This window comes from Erigeron canadensis, chromosome 7 (genome assembly GCF_010389155.1).
Source record: "Erigeron canadensis isolate Cc75 chromosome 7, C_canadensis_v1, whole genome shotgun sequence".
Taxonomy (NCBI): domain Eukaryota; kingdom Viridiplantae; phylum Streptophyta; class Magnoliopsida; order Asterales; family Asteraceae; genus Erigeron; species Erigeron canadensis.
Window position 1 is genome coordinate 18,137,651 of NC_057767.1, and position 20,492 is coordinate 18,158,142.

The following is a 20,492-nucleotide window of genomic DNA, read 5'->3' on the forward strand; positions in this document are numbered from 1 at the left end:
TATAATAAGTGTCAGTTTGTGTGTCAAACTAGTTCTTATTGCACGAGAGATTTAATAAGCATTAAAAGTTATAATTCTTAGTGAATTATATAAGTCTTGTTGCTTACGGTATAAATGTTTAAAAGATGGATTTTCTAATTAATACATAAGTTGTTTAATTTAGAAAATGAAATGTTTTGAAAATTGAAAAGTCAAAATATTTTTGAATGTGTTTCAAATAAATTTTTGAAATTTCAATTGTTTGTGGTTGATAAGTATGCTTGACAAAGATTGGACTTGCCTTAGATCTTGTAATGATTGCTAGGTTAAGATTTTGGTTGTTTTGCATATTTATGATATTTTTATTGTTGTTTTTGATGCATTGATGAAGTTTGTTAAGTGTGCAGGTTACAGATAATAAACTCATTTTAAATGTAGTTGGCATCAAAAATTTCAGATTGTGATTGAAGGCAAAATTGTTTTCACTTGCTTATTGGAATTGCATTGTGACGGACAATAAAAGTTGCTCAGAAATTACAAGCACTATGTTACAAGGATGGATTGTCTTGTATTTAACCTAAGACTTAGAGTGATAGGTTACCATTGTATTATCAAGATCCCAACCTAAGATGTAATGTGATAGGTTGTTGATATGATATTTTGATATATTGTAATGCAAACTTACATTAAAATGATTTGCATTGTTAAACATCAATGAAGAAATGATCGATTTTATGTCAAGATAATAATGTAAGATTTATTTGATACATTATTGTGATGACAACTTAGTACGGATGATTTACGATAGCATATTCGAGTAGATACAGGTTCTTAGTAACGAGTATCTACAGGTTTATGTTTCTGGAATTCCTGGAATTTTTCCTTGTTTAAATTTCTGGAAAATTCGCGAAATTTGGCTAAGGAATGAAGCTTATGTGGTTTAAAAACTGAAAATTCGAAATCACTGATGTGTATTTTCTAGTCTTAAATTTATGAACACGAAATACCTAGTTACTGACTACTACACACTTGCAATATAGTGAACCCGTTTGTATGCAATATAGTTGACTTGGTAAACCGAGGTCGAATACAAGGACTTAATAAGCAATTGTTACAATAAAATGATTCAGATAAAAGGGGGGTTTTGTGACCGAATTGTCACGTTGCAAAGTTAGTGAAGAAAGTCAGTAATCCCGTAGGATTAATCGCAAAGAGTATTTGATTGGTTTAATCTTAACACAGATTTAAAAATGAACACCTACTTGGATCAGCTCACATGTCAATCATCGGGTCTAAATATTACTTGCATTTGTTGAACGACTCAAAAAGTAGACAAGATGAACTCCCGTTATACTTGAAACTTTAACTGCTCAAAACATAATTATTGCTCCCGCACTTAATTTCTCCTCTAAACAGTTAAGCATTAAATTCCTGAGTTGATTTTATGATTTAATCTTTTGAAAGCTTTCTCCCGAACTGCTTATTCGCCTAATCAGATCCCTCTATCTTAGACGTTTACACATTCAAAATGAATTTAATTGCTTTTAATCCTTATCGTTGATTTCTCCCGAACTCCAACGATTTCAGGTTAATTTTAGACCGATTAACCATTTCATAAATCAATTGACAATGACATAGATTTCTCCCGAACTTCTAATTACAATTATCAATCAATTAATATAAAAGTTGAAAACAACATTTAAATTCAAATAAATGTGGATCTTCGATTAAACATATAAACCTTGTTCAACATTCACAAAGCAACATCAATTCGACCCTATGACATGCTTACTACCCAAGCGGGTGCTAAAGATTTAGCTATTCATATTAAAAACACAAGAACAAATAAATAGAGAGGAAATCATATTATACCAAATGAATGACGATAATCCGGTAGCAATGATGATTACAATCCAAAGCTGAAAATAGGTGAAACCCTAATCACTTGTTTGCTCCAAAATATTCCCAAGTATATGAAAACTAATAAAATTTTGTTGTCAATTCGTCCAAAAGTGCAGAACCCTAACTGATCCCATGTACAAAACGCGTGTGTAACGGCCGTTACTGGACTAACTGGCCGTTACACTTTCACTTGACAACTAACGGGCGTTACAACACTAACGGCCGTTACACTCCAGTTAATTTCTAACGGCCGTTAGTTCTCTAACTGCCAGTTACAGGAGAAACCACAAACCACCTCTGTAACGGCCGTTACCCATGTAACGGCAATTACAACTTCCAGAATTCGTTTTCTTCATCTTTCGCTTGATTTCACCCGAATCTTTCTCCCGTTTCTTCCTTAACTCATCAAAATCGACCAATTCATTCGTCTAATCAATTTCCAACCTGAAAACACTCAACACACCTTCAAAGCATCGAAAGTTGGATATAAAACTATCAAAATGACGAATAATTAGTTCTAAAGTCACGTGGGAAATGGTATAAAATATGACACATCAATCACCTCGTTCTGACGTCAGCATGCCTCGCGCTGACGTCATCACGAAGCCCACGAAGTTAGTCTTCGGTCCGGCCCATAGTGATTCGAATATAAATACGGGTTTAACATTAATTAATTACTTTTATCCGAAATTAAACCCTAAATTACCACACGAACTTCCTCTCCTTCATGCGACTATTCATTTGTATCTCTTTTCGATCGATTTCATCCTCTTTTCGTGTTTCTTACTTAGATTTGTTGGTACTTTCATGATCTATTATTGATTATTGATGTTTTGACTATAAGAACTAATGATTACAAGTCGTTATAATGCCCGATTTTCGATTTTACCTCGCGTGAACAGTAACTCAGACGAATCACGAATTAGATCTTTGATTTTTGATGATTTGGACTTAAATTAGACTTAAAATTGGATTAATCGATGTTTTAACATGTTATATCTAACAAAAAATTGAGTTAATAAGTCTTAAATCAAGATTAATTGAAGATTATGTGTTTCGGTCACTATTCACACGAACCAGACGAAGAACACGAAGGATGTTCACTTCGTGTTCATCTTTAATCGAATTTGTTTCGTTTTTGGGCATGTTCTTAAATAAAAACAAGTTCAAGATCATGTTTTAATTCGTTTAATCATGATATGAAGATGTTTATAGTTTGACAAATCTGGGTTCATGCTTGGCTCGTGCTGACATCACGACGAAGGAAATCTTCCTCGTGATGACGTCATCACGAAGCAGATGAGCCAAAACCGTAAATTTTAGTTTCATTTATTCTAACTTTTGTTTTTCTTGTCGTTTTTGTCTGTTTTTGTGCAGGTATGGCAGGAAAAGGTAATAATGCTCGTGTGTTCGTCAAGGAGCACAATGCTGCACTCAATCTCAGCATTACACAGACGGGGTGCACTTCTGAGTTTCACGGTGTCCTACAATTTCTTGCACGTTCTCGTGTTCATTTTGCAGTAACAGAGAACCCTCCGTTGGTGATAAGTCTCATTCGGGATTTTTGGAACTTAGCCCGTTCAGTGCAGATGGGTGCTCATACATACATTCGCACTATTGTTGGAGGACGTTCATTCTCATTTTTGGCTGGAGACTTACGGACGATATTACACTTAGGTGATGTCGAGATAGAGCAAGGTCCTACTGAGTTTACAGAAGAATTCTGCGACGATGTTGTACGTCGTATGGGGTATACTGGAGCTATTTCTCACCCATACTTCAGAAATTATCTTCGTGGCAAATGGAAGCTTCTTCCTTACTATTTGTTGAGGGCCATCAGTCATCGGAGTACAGGCTATGACCAGATGAATATTCAGAATGCTTCTCAGATGGTTGCCTTGGTGCTGAACAAGCCATATAGCTTTTCTCAGTACATTTTTGATAATTTGGAGAAGCAGTTGAGGTCATTTGGTACATACAAGAAATTCTTTCTGTTTCCAAGATTTGTAATGATCATAATTCGTCACTTTGCAGCTGATTTGCCATTTGACGGTCCTACGTTCACTTTAGGTCGTCTTACTTATAAGGCATTTGTTGAAAGTTTGAAGCACTTGTCGGGTAGAGATCATCCGATACATGTTGATAATCCATCATTGTTCGGACACTTGATCAATCCTAACTATGTTGCACCCAGACAAGGTTGGGAGGATGAAGAACCCGTTACTGCTGCTGCTGGTGATGATCAGGGTCGAGAAAATCCTCATGAAGAACGAGCTGATCAGTTTTAGGGACTAAATGATGTTCCTCTGTATGCTGAAGATCTGGAGGATGATCCAGATATGGACGCTCTTATGCAGGATGTTGATGATCCCGCAAATCTTGTACCACCATCTACTGGAGTCTCTACTTCTACCTCTGCTCCAGTTGATGTTGATGTGGGTCCCTCTGAAGTCCCGGTTAATGTTGTTGAGGATTCAGAAGATGAAGAAGAGGAAGAAAGACTGCCGAAGCGAAGAAGAAGACATGCAAGATCTCAAGCTGAAGTTGATAGAGAATTCGCTGCTTATTCTGAAGCCATGGAGAGGTCTCATGCACCTTCTGTTGGTGATACTCCATTGGTTGCTTTAAGAGCTTCTGTCTCTGAGATTCCTGCTTCTGTGTCTGCTCCTTCTGCTGCTGGTGTTGCTGTTGGGGAGAGGAGGTCGAGACCAAAGTTTATAATAAGGGGAATTGGTTCTCGCGCACAAGTTGTTACTGAGGCTACAACTGTTACGATTCCTACTGCTCCGGAGTCTACAGTTTGTCAAGAGCCAGAGTCGACACTTGTTGCTCCAAGGCCTTCGTCTGCTCCTATTCAGGCGATAGTTCCTGTTTCTACTGTCATGGGACGTCTGTTGGCTCCTCTGCAAAGACCACAGATGCTTCCCACAGGAACTTTCAGTGCTCGTATGCCTTCGTTTGAAGCTACGATGCCACCTCAGGCCTCTACATCTGATGTTGCTTCTACGTCACGTCTAGTTGCTCCAGTTCAAGTGCAGCTGAGTCGTTTATTTTCAGAGAAGAAGATGTTGGAGATAAGGGTCACAGCTTTGGAGAGTCAGCTAAAGCTCCAAGCTGCTAAGCATCAGGAAGAGATGGACATGATGCAGCTCTTGTTCATTCTCTTGGTTCTAGACTTGACCAATTCTTGGCTCAAGGGGGAGATAAGAGTGGTTGTAAGGATGATGAGCTAGCAAGGAAGTCAAGAGATGATGATCATGAAGATCAAGATCCAGCTCAAGGTCCTAATCAAGCACAACCATCTGTTGGTGAGCCAGAGAATAGAGATCAAGGTCAAGATGCTGCTGATGATGGTATGGATACAGAGACTGCAGATGTTCAGGGGGAGTCATCAAGACAAAGAGAGTCAGAGATTGCTGGTACAGCTGGTGCTAGTACTTCTAGGACTCAAGATAAAGGCAAAGCTGTGATGACCGCTCCAGATGCAGCAACTGATGATCCAGATAACAATGATGATGGGGAAGATTCCAATTCAGGTAACTCCGATTCTAATTCTGATAGAATAGAAAAGGAGATAGTGAATGATCCTCATAATCATAAAGAAAAAGAAAATCTTAGCAAAGGAAAATCTACTCAGGATAGTGAGTCAACTAAGACTGATTCTACTACCAATGCCTCTATAGAGTCAGATTTGCACTCAGTAATTGTGCATAGACTAGAAAAGAGATTGGGTTATGATCCACAAGCTCATATGAGAGCTAGAGCAGAGATTATGGATTATGATAATTATTATGATCTAGGATCACTTAGGGATCAAATGAAAGAACAGTCAGGGTTAACTCATACATCTTCAGAGTCAGAGTCAGATTCGGATTCAGATTCGGATTATAAACCTTAGTGCTAATGATTTTTAATTTTGTTCTTGTTTTTGTAATAATTATAAGATAAATATAAATGTATTTGTTACATTATATTTATGATATAATATTATTGTTGTAAGTTAAAATAGATAAAGATTATAAGATAAATATTAATATAATTGTTACATTATATTTATGATATAGTATTATTTATTTTAATTTTTGTTATGTATTTATACTATTTTATTATGTCTTGACTTATGATTTATGTTCTTTATCTTTGTATATGTAAATCGTTTGAATTGCAGATAAGCTTCAAAGGATAGGTGCATTGGACGATCTTGATGCAGAAGAAGATTTAGAAAGTATCGATGATGAAAATTTGGAAGAAGGAGAGTTCATTACTTCGGAAGCTGATAGAAAAAGGTTGCTTGAGACACCTTATGAATTTGATCGTGTCTTTAATAAAGATGAAGTCATTCAAGTTGAACCAATAGCTGAAGTAGAACATCTTAATCTCAATCCAATCAGAGATAGTCCAGATGAACCTAAAAATGCTGCAAGGTTGAGATTTGCTGTATATGCAAACATAGTTGATGAAGGACATGACAATATTTTTGATTTATTCTGGAATATAGATGCTACGCGAGAGGTTGATCTTGGAAGATTTAATATACCTCCGGTGCAGCAAGATCATGAGTTTATTATTAATAGATTGATTCCAGGTTATAGAGGACATACTGGTTTGATGATACATGATACGTATAAACCATCAATGTTTTGGGAATATATCTCAGACAAGGATGCACCCAAATACTTCTCAGTGATACAAAGTTGGTTCTATGATCACAGAATCAAATTGTTTATTATCAAGAGAAAGGAGGGTTGCCAGTACATGTCAATAAGTCAAAGACACTTCCACTCTCTTAGTGATTCAGACATGATATATTTGGGAAGACGCTGGTTCGTTAATCTTCAGAGCAATGGACTTGCAGATTTCTACTGGAATAGATTCAGAGATGAAAGAATTAAGTATTTCAGTGCTAGAGGTCTGAAGCCAGAAGAAAGGTTGATAAAGCCAACACCTTTGAATAAGATTAAGAATCAAGATGGCACATTTCGGTTTGTATAGAAAAGGATTTAATGTGTTAAGAAGGTTCCCGCTATCAGATGGGATCAAGATATGCTGACGGAGATGACATTTTGGCAGATAGATATCAAGTCAGGCGAAGCACAGATGTTTGTTGATGATTCACAGAAACAGATGTTGCTACGCATGTATGATCCGATGCAGGTTGTCAACTTGTCAAGAGGTGATCAAAGAAGACTTTTGGATACACCTTGCTCAGCTGTGGATTTTTGGAGAGTTGAAGAAAGACGTTATCGCAAGATTCTCGCACATTGTTTGCAAGAGAGAATTCATGCGAATAGCATCAGACTTTTATTTAACGGATAACTTTGAAGTTCAAGTTTTGAAGACTTTAAAGAGATCTAGTTGCAATCGTCAAGGGGGAGTCTGTAGATGCAGATTCGTTGTGACAATCGCAACATAGATTGGATTATCGTTTATGTTTTTAGGAACTTGTGTCTAATCATTTAAATAAGAACTTGTGTTGATATTTAATGATTACGTTTGAACTTCAATATTATATCTGTTTGTGTTTTGTATTGTGTTTGTGTGTTATATATTGTTTTGCAGGTACAAGAACATAGAATCAAGGTTTATAAGTGTCGTAGAACACTTAAACGATGATTGGATGTTATGTACGAGCCAAACAAAGCTAAACAAAGAGTCAAAGGTCGTCCCTCGTGCTGACGTCATCAGCATGTAGGAACAACCTCGTGCTGACGTCAGCACAAGGCGGTCGATTGACTTATTGTTTCGGGCCTAATCTGTAATTAAGGCCTAAGCTCACACGATCCAATACTTAACTAGTATAAATACAAGACCTAATCTACGAAATTAGGTTAATGATTTTCGAATTCTTGATAGTTATTCACGAATTTCAGAGCTATGGTTAATTGTTCCTTCGTGTGTTCTTCTACATGAACCACAAGCCTTGTGCATCTCCTTGGGTTTATTAATTACTTATTAATTAACAAAAGACAATAGCAATCTAGTTATCTCAAGAGGATTCCACACTCTTGACATAACGAATCACATCTTATTACGATCCACGCAACGATAGGGCACCTTACAAAAATAGACAGAAATATGGCTGAGCTTGAATTTCATAAGAATTATATTGGTGCCTTGGCTGTTTTTAAACCTTACCTTACATTTGACCACTCACTTGTAATTCTTAAACTTCCTGCTAAAGCAAAGTTTAAGCCAAAACCTTTTAAATTTGCAAATCTACTTGTGTTTGATAAAAAGTTCCAGGAGGTGGTACGACAAGCTTGGGAGGAACATGTTGATGGTTTTAAAATGTATAAAGTGGTTCAAAAGTTGAAGTTATTGAAGAAGCCTCTTCGAAAATTGCTTATTCATAAAGGTAATATTCATAACACTACTAGAAAATGACTCATTTTCCGACAGTAAAATCTGTCAGAAATCCGTCAGAAATCGCAATTTACTACGTAATTGCGACAGAAATTTTCTGTCGGAAAAACCCTTGTCACAAAACTGTTTTTGACAGATTTTCCGATGGTCAGAATAACCTTCCGACAGATCATTTCGTTGGAAAACTAGTCGGAAGTCTAACCTGCAAGTGCAATGAGTCTGTCGGAAATCAAAACATTAGCGACGGATTTTTTAATGGACTTTTTGAACCAATTTTGTCGCAAATTACTGAAAATAATATATTATCAATTTCTTTATATATAAATATACCCCTCGGAAAATCTGTCGAAAAATATTTATGAGAAATTTACTAATTAGATTAGAAAGGCCTAACTATGTTGGCAAATTATCTATCAAATAATACTAGGCTGATCTCGTAGTCAAACTTTCATAATTTAATAACATAAAGTTAAAGAACTAGAGAATTCACAAAAGAAGTGATACAAAAGAGAAATGTACAAAAGAGAGGTGCCATCCACATTTGATGATTACTAACATCAACATATCAAAAATGTTGCCAGCTAGATAGCATAATATATTTCATATTCATATATAGTCGAGATAAAAGCTAGGTAGATGGTGGAAACTTTTCATTGAGGATTTTGGTTAATGATGGTGTATCCATATTACGCTGCGAAAGACCTACCAAACGGACAAGTGCTAACCCACATCGTTACGAAGGAACCTGCGTGGGGAAGACGCCCAACTGGAAATAATATTTGAATAAAGAAGAGATTGCCTAAATCTCTTCTTTCCTAAAATGCGGACGATCAATTCCAATTAATTTGGGATGTTAAATCTATTCCTAAAAATCACGGAATAAACCAATTGACAAGTTTCTCTCTCCCGATCCTCCTATAAAAGCGACTCAAAAGAGTTCGCAAGAGGGGGACTCATCTGCTTATTTTCATTCACACATAAACTCAAAAAACAACACAACAACACGATCTTGATCGGCTACATCGCAAACCCTATTCAATTGGCGTAAAGAGGCTTACTCTCTACCATAAGGGAATCGCCAACAAATAGTTCGAACCCCCTAAAAACCCCTTTTTTAACCCTAATGTGATTTGGTGTACAAACATTGGCGCCATCCGTGGGACCGCTCTATTGAACTAGAAAAACCCACTAATATACCGTTCTGTGCATCTTACGCTGTGAAAATGGTAAAGAAAAAAGACAGGATGACGAGAGGAAGAAGGTCTGCTCTGGCCATTCAACAAGCAAGAATCAGCGACCTGACTGTGGCCAAAACGACATCGGAAGGTTTTTATTTCCCGTTATTAGGAAAAAACGAACCTTCGAGCGATCCGCTCATCATCCAAGCCACTGTATTTAATGTTGACGTCCAAAGGGTGTATCTGGACGGGGGGAGTGAATGTGACGTTATCTTCGAACACTGCTTCCTCAAAATGCCAGAATCCATACGAGCCCGAAGGACGGATTCCCGGGGACCATTGGTAGGTTTTTCCGGGGAACATGCATGGCCATTGGGAGAAGTCGACCTAGACGTGACCATCACAGATGGGATACACGAGCGAACGGAGACGCTTGATCTCTCGATAGTACGATCTCCATCCCCCTACAATATAATTTTGGGAAGACCCGCGATGCAAAGGATGAAAATGGTCCCTTCTGTCATCCATAGGGTCATTAAATTCCAATCTGAAAAAGGGATAGGATCGATTCACTCCTCTTATGAGCCAATAAAACAGATCAATGATGTGAAAAGGGTAGATGACGACGTCCCACCTACCCCCATGAAAACGCAGGAAGAAGAGGACGCAACAAAGTTGGTGATTAACCCAAACGATCTCCATAGGTAACCAACTTTCAGAAGGGTGCAAGCACAAACTTAAAAAACTGTTACAGGCCAATGTAGATGTCTTTGCATGGGACTATTCAGATATGACGGGGGTTCCAAGAACCCTGACATTGGAAGGAAAACCCTTCGTCACGGAGCATCGTCTGAAGGAGCACAAGCATATAAAGCGTGTTCACCAGAAGAAACGCAGCCTTTCCGGTGAAAGAGATGAGGCAGCCAGGAAGGAGGTGGACGAACTACTCAAAGCAGGGATAATAAGGAAGTCAGTCTACCCTATTTGGATCGCTAACCCAGTAATGGTCAAGAAAGGAGATGGAGGGTGAAGGATGTGCATTGACTTTACAAATATCAATAAGGCATGCCCAAAAGACTGTTACCCCCTTCCGGAGATTGATTGGAAAGTAGAATCGCTAGCAGAGCATAAGGTAAAGTGTTTTTTTGGATGCGTACAAAGGATACCACCAGATATAGATGGCGGAGGAAGATGAAGACAAGACAGCCTTCTACACCAGTAAGGGAACCTATTGTTATCGAAAGATGCCCTTTGGCCTTAAGAACGCAGGAGCTACGTACCAAAGATTAGTCGACAAGGCTTTCGCTACACAGATAGGAAGGAATCTAGAAGCATACGTCGACGACATGGTTATCAAAAGAAGGGACGAAGAGAGACTCATCGAAGATATCCTGGAAACCTTCGTGAACCTCAGGAAAATCAACATGAAACTCAACCCCAAAAAGTGTTCGTTTGGAGTGGAGGAAGGCTTTTTAGGGTATTATGTAAGTAACAAAGGCATCCACGCAAATCCCTCCAAGATAAATAAGTTAAAGCAAATTTCGGCACCAAGGACAATCAAAAAAGCCCAAAGCTTGAATGGCAAACTTGCCGCCCTTAGCCGTTTCCTCTCACGCGGAGCCGACAAGCAATTACCCTTTTTTAAAGTGTTGAAAGGATGTCTCAAGAATAAGGACTTCACATGGACAGAGGAGGCGGGAAGAGCTCTGGAGCAGATGAGAAAATATATTGCGGACCTGCCAATGCTAACAGCCCCAAAGCCAAAAGAAATACTTTACGTGTATCTGGCCGCCTCACTTGAATGCGTCAGCGCTGTGCTTGTAGCAGAAAGGGATAAACAACAGATACCCATTTACTTCATGAGCAGAGTCCTGCAAGGCGCAGAAGCCAACTATCCCGAGTTAGAAAAACTGACCTTGGCCCTTGTCCACGCAGCACGCAGGTTGCGAAGGTACTTTTAGGCGCATCCCATCGTCGTATTATCTGATAAGCCAATAAGGCAGATATTGCTTAAGCCAGAGAAGTCGGGACGTGTGGCCAAGTGGGCCATCGAATTGGGGGAGCACGACATTGAGTTCATGGCCAGGAATGCAATTAAAGGGCAAGTGTTGGCTGACTTCATTAGCGAAGTCCACGAGGGCGAAAACTCGATGACACACTCCGTGTCACTCGAAGTATTGGGGAACGTCGAAAATGATGTATGGAAATTGTACACCGATGGAGCCGCAAGCTCCGATGGCTGTGAAGCCGGTCTGATGCTAGTCAGTCCCGAAGGCAAAGAATTTACCAATGCTTTGAGATTTGAGTTTGGAGTAACAAATAACGAAGCTGAGTACGAGGCATTGCTAGCAGGACTTCGGATCGCCAGAGATATGAAGATCCGCAACCTACAGGTATATGTCGATTCCTAATTGGTCGCAAACCAAGTAAAAGGGGACTACGAAGCCAAGCAGAATACTACAAAACTATACCTACAAAAGGTGCAGGAACTGATGGAATGTTTCAGTCACTTTGAAATCGAGCACATTCGAAGGAACCAAAACAAAAAAGCAGACGCCTTGAGCAAGCTAGCTTCACTCACATTCGGACACCTAGGGAAACAAGTACTGGTAGAAGTCCTCAAGGAAAGATCGATCGAAGAAAAACAAGTGTCTGACCTTGTGGAGGAAGAGGGCAAAAATTGGATGACCCCCATTTACGAGTACCTAATAAGCAGAATACTCCCCGCAGACAAGGACGAAGCCCGAAAGATAAGGGTAAAAGCCCGCAATATAAGATCTAAGATAAAAAACTGTACAAAAAAGGCTTCGTCACGCCATGGCTTCAATGCGTAGGTCCAAACCAAGCAGAAATGATCATCCGAGAAATACATGAAGGAATCTGCGGAGCACATGTAGGAGCGAGATCCGTCGCAACGAAGGCTATGAGGCTAGGGTATTTTTGGCCGACAATGCATCAGGACTCCACAGCATTATTGAAGAATTGTGAGTCATGCCAGATACGTGCCAACGTCCTGAGACAACCTAAGAATGATATGACCTCCGTTACGTCGGTATGGCCCTTCATAAAATGGGGCATCGACATTGTGGGACCTCTTCTCGAAGCCCAAAACAAGAAAAAATTCCTGGTTGTCGCCATCGATTACTTCACTAAGTGGGTAGAGGCAAAGCCGCTGGCCACGACAAACGGAGACCAAATGAAGAAGTTTGTATGGGAACACATCATCTGCAGGTTTGGAATACCTCATACAATTGTCTCAGATAATGGCCCATAAGTTGCCAAAGACGTTTTTCCATAATTCTGCAAGCAATTGCAAATTCAACAATCCTTCACATCCGTTTACCATCCCCAAGGGAACGGGCAGGTGGAGGTAACCAACAGGGAAATAATTAAGGGAAAGGAGAAGCGCTTAGGGCGAAACCACAAGGGATGGATAGATGAACTACCACTAGTCTTATGGGCCAACAGGACAACGCCAAAACGAAGCAATGGAGAAACCCCTTTCAGTCTAGCATTCGGAACGGAGACTGTCGTCCTAGCAGAAATCCAAGTCTCTACCCACAGGATGATAAACACCGAAGGGAACGAAGACGAACTAAGGATAGACCTGGATTTGCTAGAAGAACGACGAGAAATCGCCGCCATCAGAGAAGCCGCGTTTAAAAAGAAGATTGAAGGGTATTACAACAAAAGGGTAAACCCAACAACATTCAAAGTTGGTGACTACGTGTTGCGGTTGAATAGCACGAGCGAAAAAGAATACACTGGAAAAATGGGACCTACTTGGGAGGGTCCATACAGGGTAAGGAGAGCATGTGGAAAAGGAGCATACGAACTGGAAACACTCGAAGGAACTCCGGTTGACAGAACATGGAATGGCTCAAATTTGCGGAAATTCTACTTTTAGAATTCCTTTCCCTTTTAAAATATACGTAGTACTAAATAAAAATGCCTCCAAGTAATTCTGCTCATGCGTACATTTGGCCAAGTGCCTCATTCAAGCATCAAAACCTTACGGGAAAGTGAAAACAAAATATATATAAAATGGCCATATATATATATCAGAAAAACCGCAGAAAGTCCCGTACGGCTAGGGCAAAAGCGTCAAGGTGATATTCACCTTGGGGGGGTCGCTACCCTCGTAAAAAGGGAACAAGCTAACAGGGACGCCTGAATAAGCTAACCTTATAAACGTAATCACGTAAGAAAAGCAAGTTTTAACTACTTCTAAAAATTAATCCTTAAGCTAATAATGGCAAAATTTGCTATAAAATGATAAGCACACAGAATATGGTCATATAAAAACATACCATAAGCAAAATAAGAAACTAAACCGTCTGTTAATCATGCATATGGGTACCATAGTTTGACATCAAAACGGATTAAAAGGTACATACCAAAATAAGTCTTAAAAATATTCACTACAGTTAACCAAACCAGGGTTTCATGACTAGGAAACTGTGCGCCCCAGTATTTTGCAGGGGGGTGAGATCATGAACATAGTTACTCTGGTAATTCGCCAGCTTTGAGATGGCTTCGTCGAACACCTGTTTAGCCTGGAGATATTCAGGAGACTAATCGGAATGCTGAATAAAAGCCATCCCTTTCTTCTTCGAAGCATTCACGACGGCATCAACTAAAGCAACAGCCTCTGGCCCTAAAGCAAGAGTTTCACAAATATGGGGAATTACTTCTTTCACAAACACTTTTACCTCCCGCACACAACACCTTCATCTCCACATCTTGCTCAGATAAGCGCTTCTCCAAGTAGGCAACCCGGTCAAATAAACTAGTGATGATAAGCTGGGACTCCTTCAACATATCCTGAGAATACTCATATTCTCGACACATACCACGGACCAAGAGATTTTTTCGTTCACTCATGTTATCAGATAAGAGCTCCTCCTCCATGAATTTTCGAGAAGAATCACCAGAAAAGGAGATGGGAGGAAACGCAGCAAGACCCTTCCCTTTGTTCGAGACAGAGTCATCATCAATGTCGGTAACCTTTCTTTTTGACATGGCTCTAGAATTTGGCGAGAAAAACAAAAGACGAAGATTTTTGAAGAAAATAAAACGAGATGGGGGTATGTGAAAGAAAAAGCGGAAATAGTGACCTATGGGGAGGGAGTAGTGAAAAGACTGAAGGCAGAAGTTCAATTGTAACAATAAATATTCCTGCGCAGCAAACTGTTTTAGCACAGAAGAGTGAAAGTCCCAACCGTCAATCACACACCTAGGGATACGTGCAACGACTTTTTGGTTCCCATTAACTGCAACATGTCCTTTCATAATGCAGTACGTTTCGAATATAGTCCAAGGGAATGTCTATTTGGCAAAAACCATCCCCTTGGACTGGGGGACTTGATGGTGTATCCATATTACGTTGTGAAAGACCTACCAAACGGACAAGTGCTAACCCAAAGCGTTACGAAGGAACCTGCGTGGGGAAGGCGCCCAACTGGAAATAATATTTGAATAAAGAAGAGATTGCCTTAATCTCTTCTTCCCTAAAATGCGGACGATCAGTTCCAATTAATTTGGGAAGTTAAATCTATCCCTAAAAATCACGGAAGAAACCAATTGACAAGTTTCTCTCTCCCGATCCTCCTATAAAAGCGACTCAAAAGAGTTCGCAAGAGGGGGACTCATCTGCTTATTTTCATTCACACATAAACTCAAAAAATAACACAACAACACGATCTTAATCGGCTACATCGCAAACCCTATTCAATTGGCGTAAAGAGGCTTACTCTCTACCATAAGGGAATCGCCAACAAATAGTTCGAATCCCCTAAAAACCCCTTTTTTAACCCTAATGCGATTTGGTGTACAAACAGTTAACTTAGCCAATTGTCCGCTCATTTCTTTAACTTCTAAACGGGGTTGTCATTCTTGTTCTTGTAATCGAGTCATTTGTGTTGCACGCTCTTCAGCTTCTTTCCTAAGCTCTTCAGCTTCTTTCCTAAACACTTCAGCTTTTTTTTCATGTTCTTCAAGTTGTTGTTTCATGCTTTGTACCTAGAAAATTAACTACACATGAGTAAGAAGCCAATATGGGGTATAATTACTGCAATTACCAGCAAACAAGAACCCTTTTATGTTGACTTATATGATTGAAATACATGACCGAACAATTTATTATTCAGATAAAATCAGCATAGTTACAAGTTTGATTAGTTAACGTGTATATCGCTAATTATCAAGTAAATAATCAGCCGTATGATGCTATATTCGTTTCTATAAGCTATAGAACGAACTTAGTGGTCTGGAGTACGTGTATGTCGAATATGATACCTCATTTTAGGGTATTCATTCGTATATATATGTTTCAGATCGAACTGGGCTTGCTGGGCTTTGTTCTTACGAACTTAGCTGCCCAGCCCATGTAACGAAGTTAATCTTCGTTTGCCTCTAACGAAGTTAATCTTCGTTTGCCTCTAACGAAGATATACCTTATCTTCGTTAGATATAAGACTTAGTTATATTCCTTAGTGTTTCATCAACAAGGAATCCTAACACATATTATGTTTGTACTTGTATAACACACAACAAACATCATACATAACACATATATATAACACCAAAACATGTAATCGATCATTACCAAAACATAAAGTCCATAATCCATCAATTACATATATAGATACGACATAAAATAACATAATGTCTTAATCTAAACGACATATCAAATCTAAGTTGCTATTGTCACATCAACGTGCATCAACAAACTCCCCCTTGACAGCAACACCTTCGATTTCTTCAGTCTTCAGAATCTGATCATGCATCAAACAACAATCTTTTGCTATTTGCATGAATATCTTCATGTAAGCAGAGTTGAAGTATCTTACGATATCGACTTTCTTCATGCTTCCAAAACGGTAAGAACGAACACTCTGTATCGTATAACTTTCTCAGATCATTTCTTGAGAAGTTCACCAGCTGCATCGGATCATATACTCTTCTCAACAAAATCTTCTTCTTTGAGTCTGCATACATTTTTGCTTCACCAGAATTTCGATCAATTTCTCAATTATCCATCTTGTCCAAGACATCTTGTGCCCATTTCTTGGCAGGGACTTTGATCATACACTTAATATCATGTTGAACATACTCGACTGTTTTATCTGGCTTGACTACTCTTTTCTTCGATCTTGGCTCAATCTTAAACTGTGGTTTATCTGAATCTTTCATGTTCTTTCTCAACCAGAAATCATTTCGGAGATTCTTACCAACAACATCAGCTAAGCCATCATCGCTTGGATTGATAATCTAGTTATTCCAAGCTCATGTAAATCTTCTTCACACAAATAGCTTGGATTGATAATCTGGTCTTTTAAGAACAAATAGCTTCAGTTCATCATCATAAAACCAACTCCAGATGATTGTCTTGTACTTTGCAGCATCTTTGTCTGAGATATGAGTCCAATACAGATTTGGTTTCCATGTTTCCCTATGTACTATCCATTCATTAACTCTTTTCTCGGGAACATGTCGATCAACCATATGTAATGAATCATCATCTCTGAGAGGAACTGGAAAATCATTTGGATTGAATGATCTTGTCACATTAATCATAATCAGACGGAATCAACGCATCACCATTCTTAGCATACACAACAAAATGTAAAACTTGAGTTTGGCTACTGAATGGAACTTGAAGCATTCTTTCCTGAACATCTGATCTCTTCTGATCCAACACTCTACTCTCTTCAATCGATGGATCTTCAGGAATTGAGTCCATACTTCATCAAACCCATAAGGCTTCTTGAATATGTTTAGATTTGGTTTAGGAACAAATTCACCTTCCTTGAGCTCATCACCATCAAAGAATAAATTTGTATAATCTGGATCATCTATTTAAATTTACACAAAATGAACACCAGAATAGAAAGAATAATCATGATAATTATATTAAAGATGAAATGTACTTGTATTGAAATAAGATAGATTACATTTTCATTACACAAAATGTCATAACTTATTACACACAATCAGTTATACATTCTATCTAAAAATCTTTATCATAATCAAAATAGAAACCTGAATCACGAGGAGCACCAGAAGGACCAGCTTCAGTACCAGAAGCACCAACAGCAGAAGTATCACCTCCTGTCTCCCCCTCGATCTCTGCACCCTTTCCTTTATCTTCAACTGGGCGAGAAACATTCCTATCACCAGCATTATCAGCATCATCATCATCATTCTGACGTCTTGGTTGAACCGCTGACAATCTGCAAACCTCTTCAGGAAGTTCTCCCCTTGATTCTTGACCCAGTTGATCAAAAAAGTTAAGGCGGCAAGAGTATCAGTGAGATCAGACTCCAAAGTGCGAACTCTAGTCTCCAGAAGATCAACACGACGACCAAGCGAAGAATCGGAAGGAAGTCGGTAAGATAAGGAAGGAGCCACCAGAGGACGTAAAACTGGTGCTTGTGAAACAACAGGAACAACAGCAGCAGTTGGTCTTGGAGGATCAGGCATTGCTACAGAAGAAGCTTCAACAACACGTCGACGCTTAATTCTGGTATATTGAAGTTCAACACCCCTTGCCGCTTCATCGGACTAACCGAACTGGCTCTGTTCACCAGATCTTCCATATCTTCAAAAATCTCACGCAATTCAGAATCATGCTGAGCTGCAACATCAGGATCAATCTCAGCAGCATCAGGAATGGAGTTAGCTGAATCTGAAACAACGGGAACCATGACAAGCCTTGCTTCTACGCTCTCTATGGAACGCAACACCCTCTTGATCAAACGACTGATGCGAATGATCGCTTTCAGAAGCAGCCGAGATATCATGAATCATCTTAGTTCGACGTTCAGCAGCAGCAGAATCATCTGTGTCTGTCTCATTTGTAGCAGTAGAACCGTCGGAACTATCAACATCACCTCCATCATTTCCATCATCCGAACCATCAGACTCATCCCTTGAATCATCGCCAGAACCATCAACAAAACTTTCAGAATCACCAGAATCAGAATCTTCATCAACATCATCCACAAACATATCATTCTCAAGACGAGATCGATAGTTTGGATTAATCAGATGACCAAAAGTGGTGGATCATGAAGACCAGCCACATTACTTGTATTGGCTTCAAGATCAGCAAAAAGACGCGAAGGCCAAGATGAAGAACGTAGCGAGGACCTTGGTCATATACTAAGTCAGGATAAAAGTCTAACTATAGCCATAACAAAGCGAGGATACAAAAGAAATCTCTTCCTCCCCTAGCATTAAGCTGATCAATAAACTCTTGATAAAAGTATCGTGAGAAAAGGATAAGGTCGATATATATACAATGCAACCATCTGTGACGCAATCTGAGCAGACAGTTGATCAAATCAGCCTTGCAATTGCTCAAACAGACGAGCAATGCATACGCCAGATATCTCCATCTTCCCTGAAAACCACTTTGTCAAAAGGAAGTTTGACCTGGCCAACAAATCCATTCTCTGAAAACAACGAAGAAAGAAGTTCAAACTCATAAGTCATCTCTACGTTCCTTTCTTCTACTTCCGGTCTGCTCCTAGATGCAAAATAGTACGAAGCGATTCAGCATTGAAATCAAAGGTGATGCCTTCAACAGTAGCTCGTACAAAATCTGTCCTTCAACCATGACTTCATGAGTAGTGGACCAAAAAGAATCGATACTCCTAACAGTCTAGGCGAATCACAAAAAGCAAAAATAATCGTGAGCGAGCAATGTAGTTAAACATTCATGAAAATGTTCGCATTATGTTGATCGGGATCAAGATTCAGTGCAAGATTATGTTTCTTCACAAACTGATGAGGAGCAGAGCCATTTCTGCAAAACCAATCACAATATCGAAACAAAATAAATAATCACGATAAATGAATTCAGAATTGAAAAACCTAATCAATATTTCGCAAAGAAAAACTGCACAAAATTATTCAAACGAACGAAAATAAGCACTAAATTCGTTAAGTATACAGAAACGAAGATAGAACCTAAATTCATAAGCAAGAATGAAACGAGATAAATCTTAAATTCGTAAGAACTAAACTTAGTTTTCACCTAACGAAGTTTAAATTCGTAAGGTCTAAACTGACATACAAGTTCGTAAGTTAACTTACCTTCTAAGTTCGTAACTTATAACGAAGTCTAAGTTCGTTTGGACAGAACTAAGGGTGTTAAGCCTTGCTAAGTTCGTTCCTTATCACTAAAGCTAAGTTCATAAGGCATCATCGAAAGTTAAATCGTTTCTACCCAATAAATGTTGTTCAATCCAAAATCTAAGTCCATGTTCAGAATCTAAATTCGTTTTGAACTAAAGTCTAAGTTCGTTTGTACAAGTCTAACTTCATTGAATAAACCGTTAATGATTTAAAAATATAGATATAGAATCAAAAATCAAATCGAACGACACATAGAAAACCTAGATGAATTTCGTGAATGAAAATAACATCAAACACTTACTTAGATCACAGTTTGCAAAACGAATCAAGAAAACAAATTAGTTTGAGAGAAAAAGAAAAGATTGGGTTTTAGGTTTTTGCTCGAAAATAAGAGTAATTTTCGTTATGAAGAAGAAACGAAGAAAAAACCCTTATATAGTGGAAATAACAATGGGCCAACTAGGGGTTGGACTAAACTCCACGAACGAAGTTATCCAAACGAAGATAACCTTCGTTTGAACAAAATAGTTTCGAAGAAGATAACAGTTATCTTCGTAAGAACAAATCAAAACACAAAAATATTCCAGATTTCAGCAAGTTTCTGAAAATTTTGAAGTTTCATCCAAGCAATCTTCCAAAACACGGCCCTTCATCACAATCTGTACATGGCAAGAACTCGTTAGAAAGCAACCTGTTCATGCCTTGTACTAAAAACGTGCTGATCCCCAAATTCATAATCATAATGTAAGTATATAACCGAACATTATAATCTTTAATGAAACCCATGGTTTAAACACTAACCATAAACAACCCTAAAAATAATCAATTTATATATGAACCTTATTAACAATGACGATTATGACACCGAGAATTCCTTGATATAGATATGCGTGACGCGAAACCATCTTGAAACACTTAAGTCCCATA

At 38.7% G+C, this 20,492-nt stretch overlaps 1 protein-coding gene and 1 long non-coding RNA gene across 2 annotated transcripts in view; one reads left to right on the forward strand and one right to left on the reverse strand.

The window, feature by feature from the left end:
- The first annotated feature begins 9,467 nt into the window (after positions 1-9,467).
- LOC122609044 lies at positions 9,468-10,452 on the forward strand. The gene is made up of 2 exons (XM_043782105.1): positions 9,468-10,100; positions 10,177-10,452. The coding sequence occupies exons 1-2, from the start codon at positions 9,468-9,470 to the stop codon at positions 10,450-10,452; spliced, it is 909 nt and encodes a 302-aa protein (XP_043638040.1).
- A 4,602-nt stretch (positions 10,453-15,054) lies between these two features.
- Positions 15,055-20,492, reverse strand: part of LOC122609410 — a 20,732-nt gene continuing 15,294 nt past the window's right edge. The window contains exon 2 of the long non-coding RNA XR_006325327.1: positions 15,055-15,443. This is a non-coding gene — a long non-coding RNA (uncharacterized LOC122609410). The remainder of the gene's footprint in view (positions 15,444-20,492) is intronic.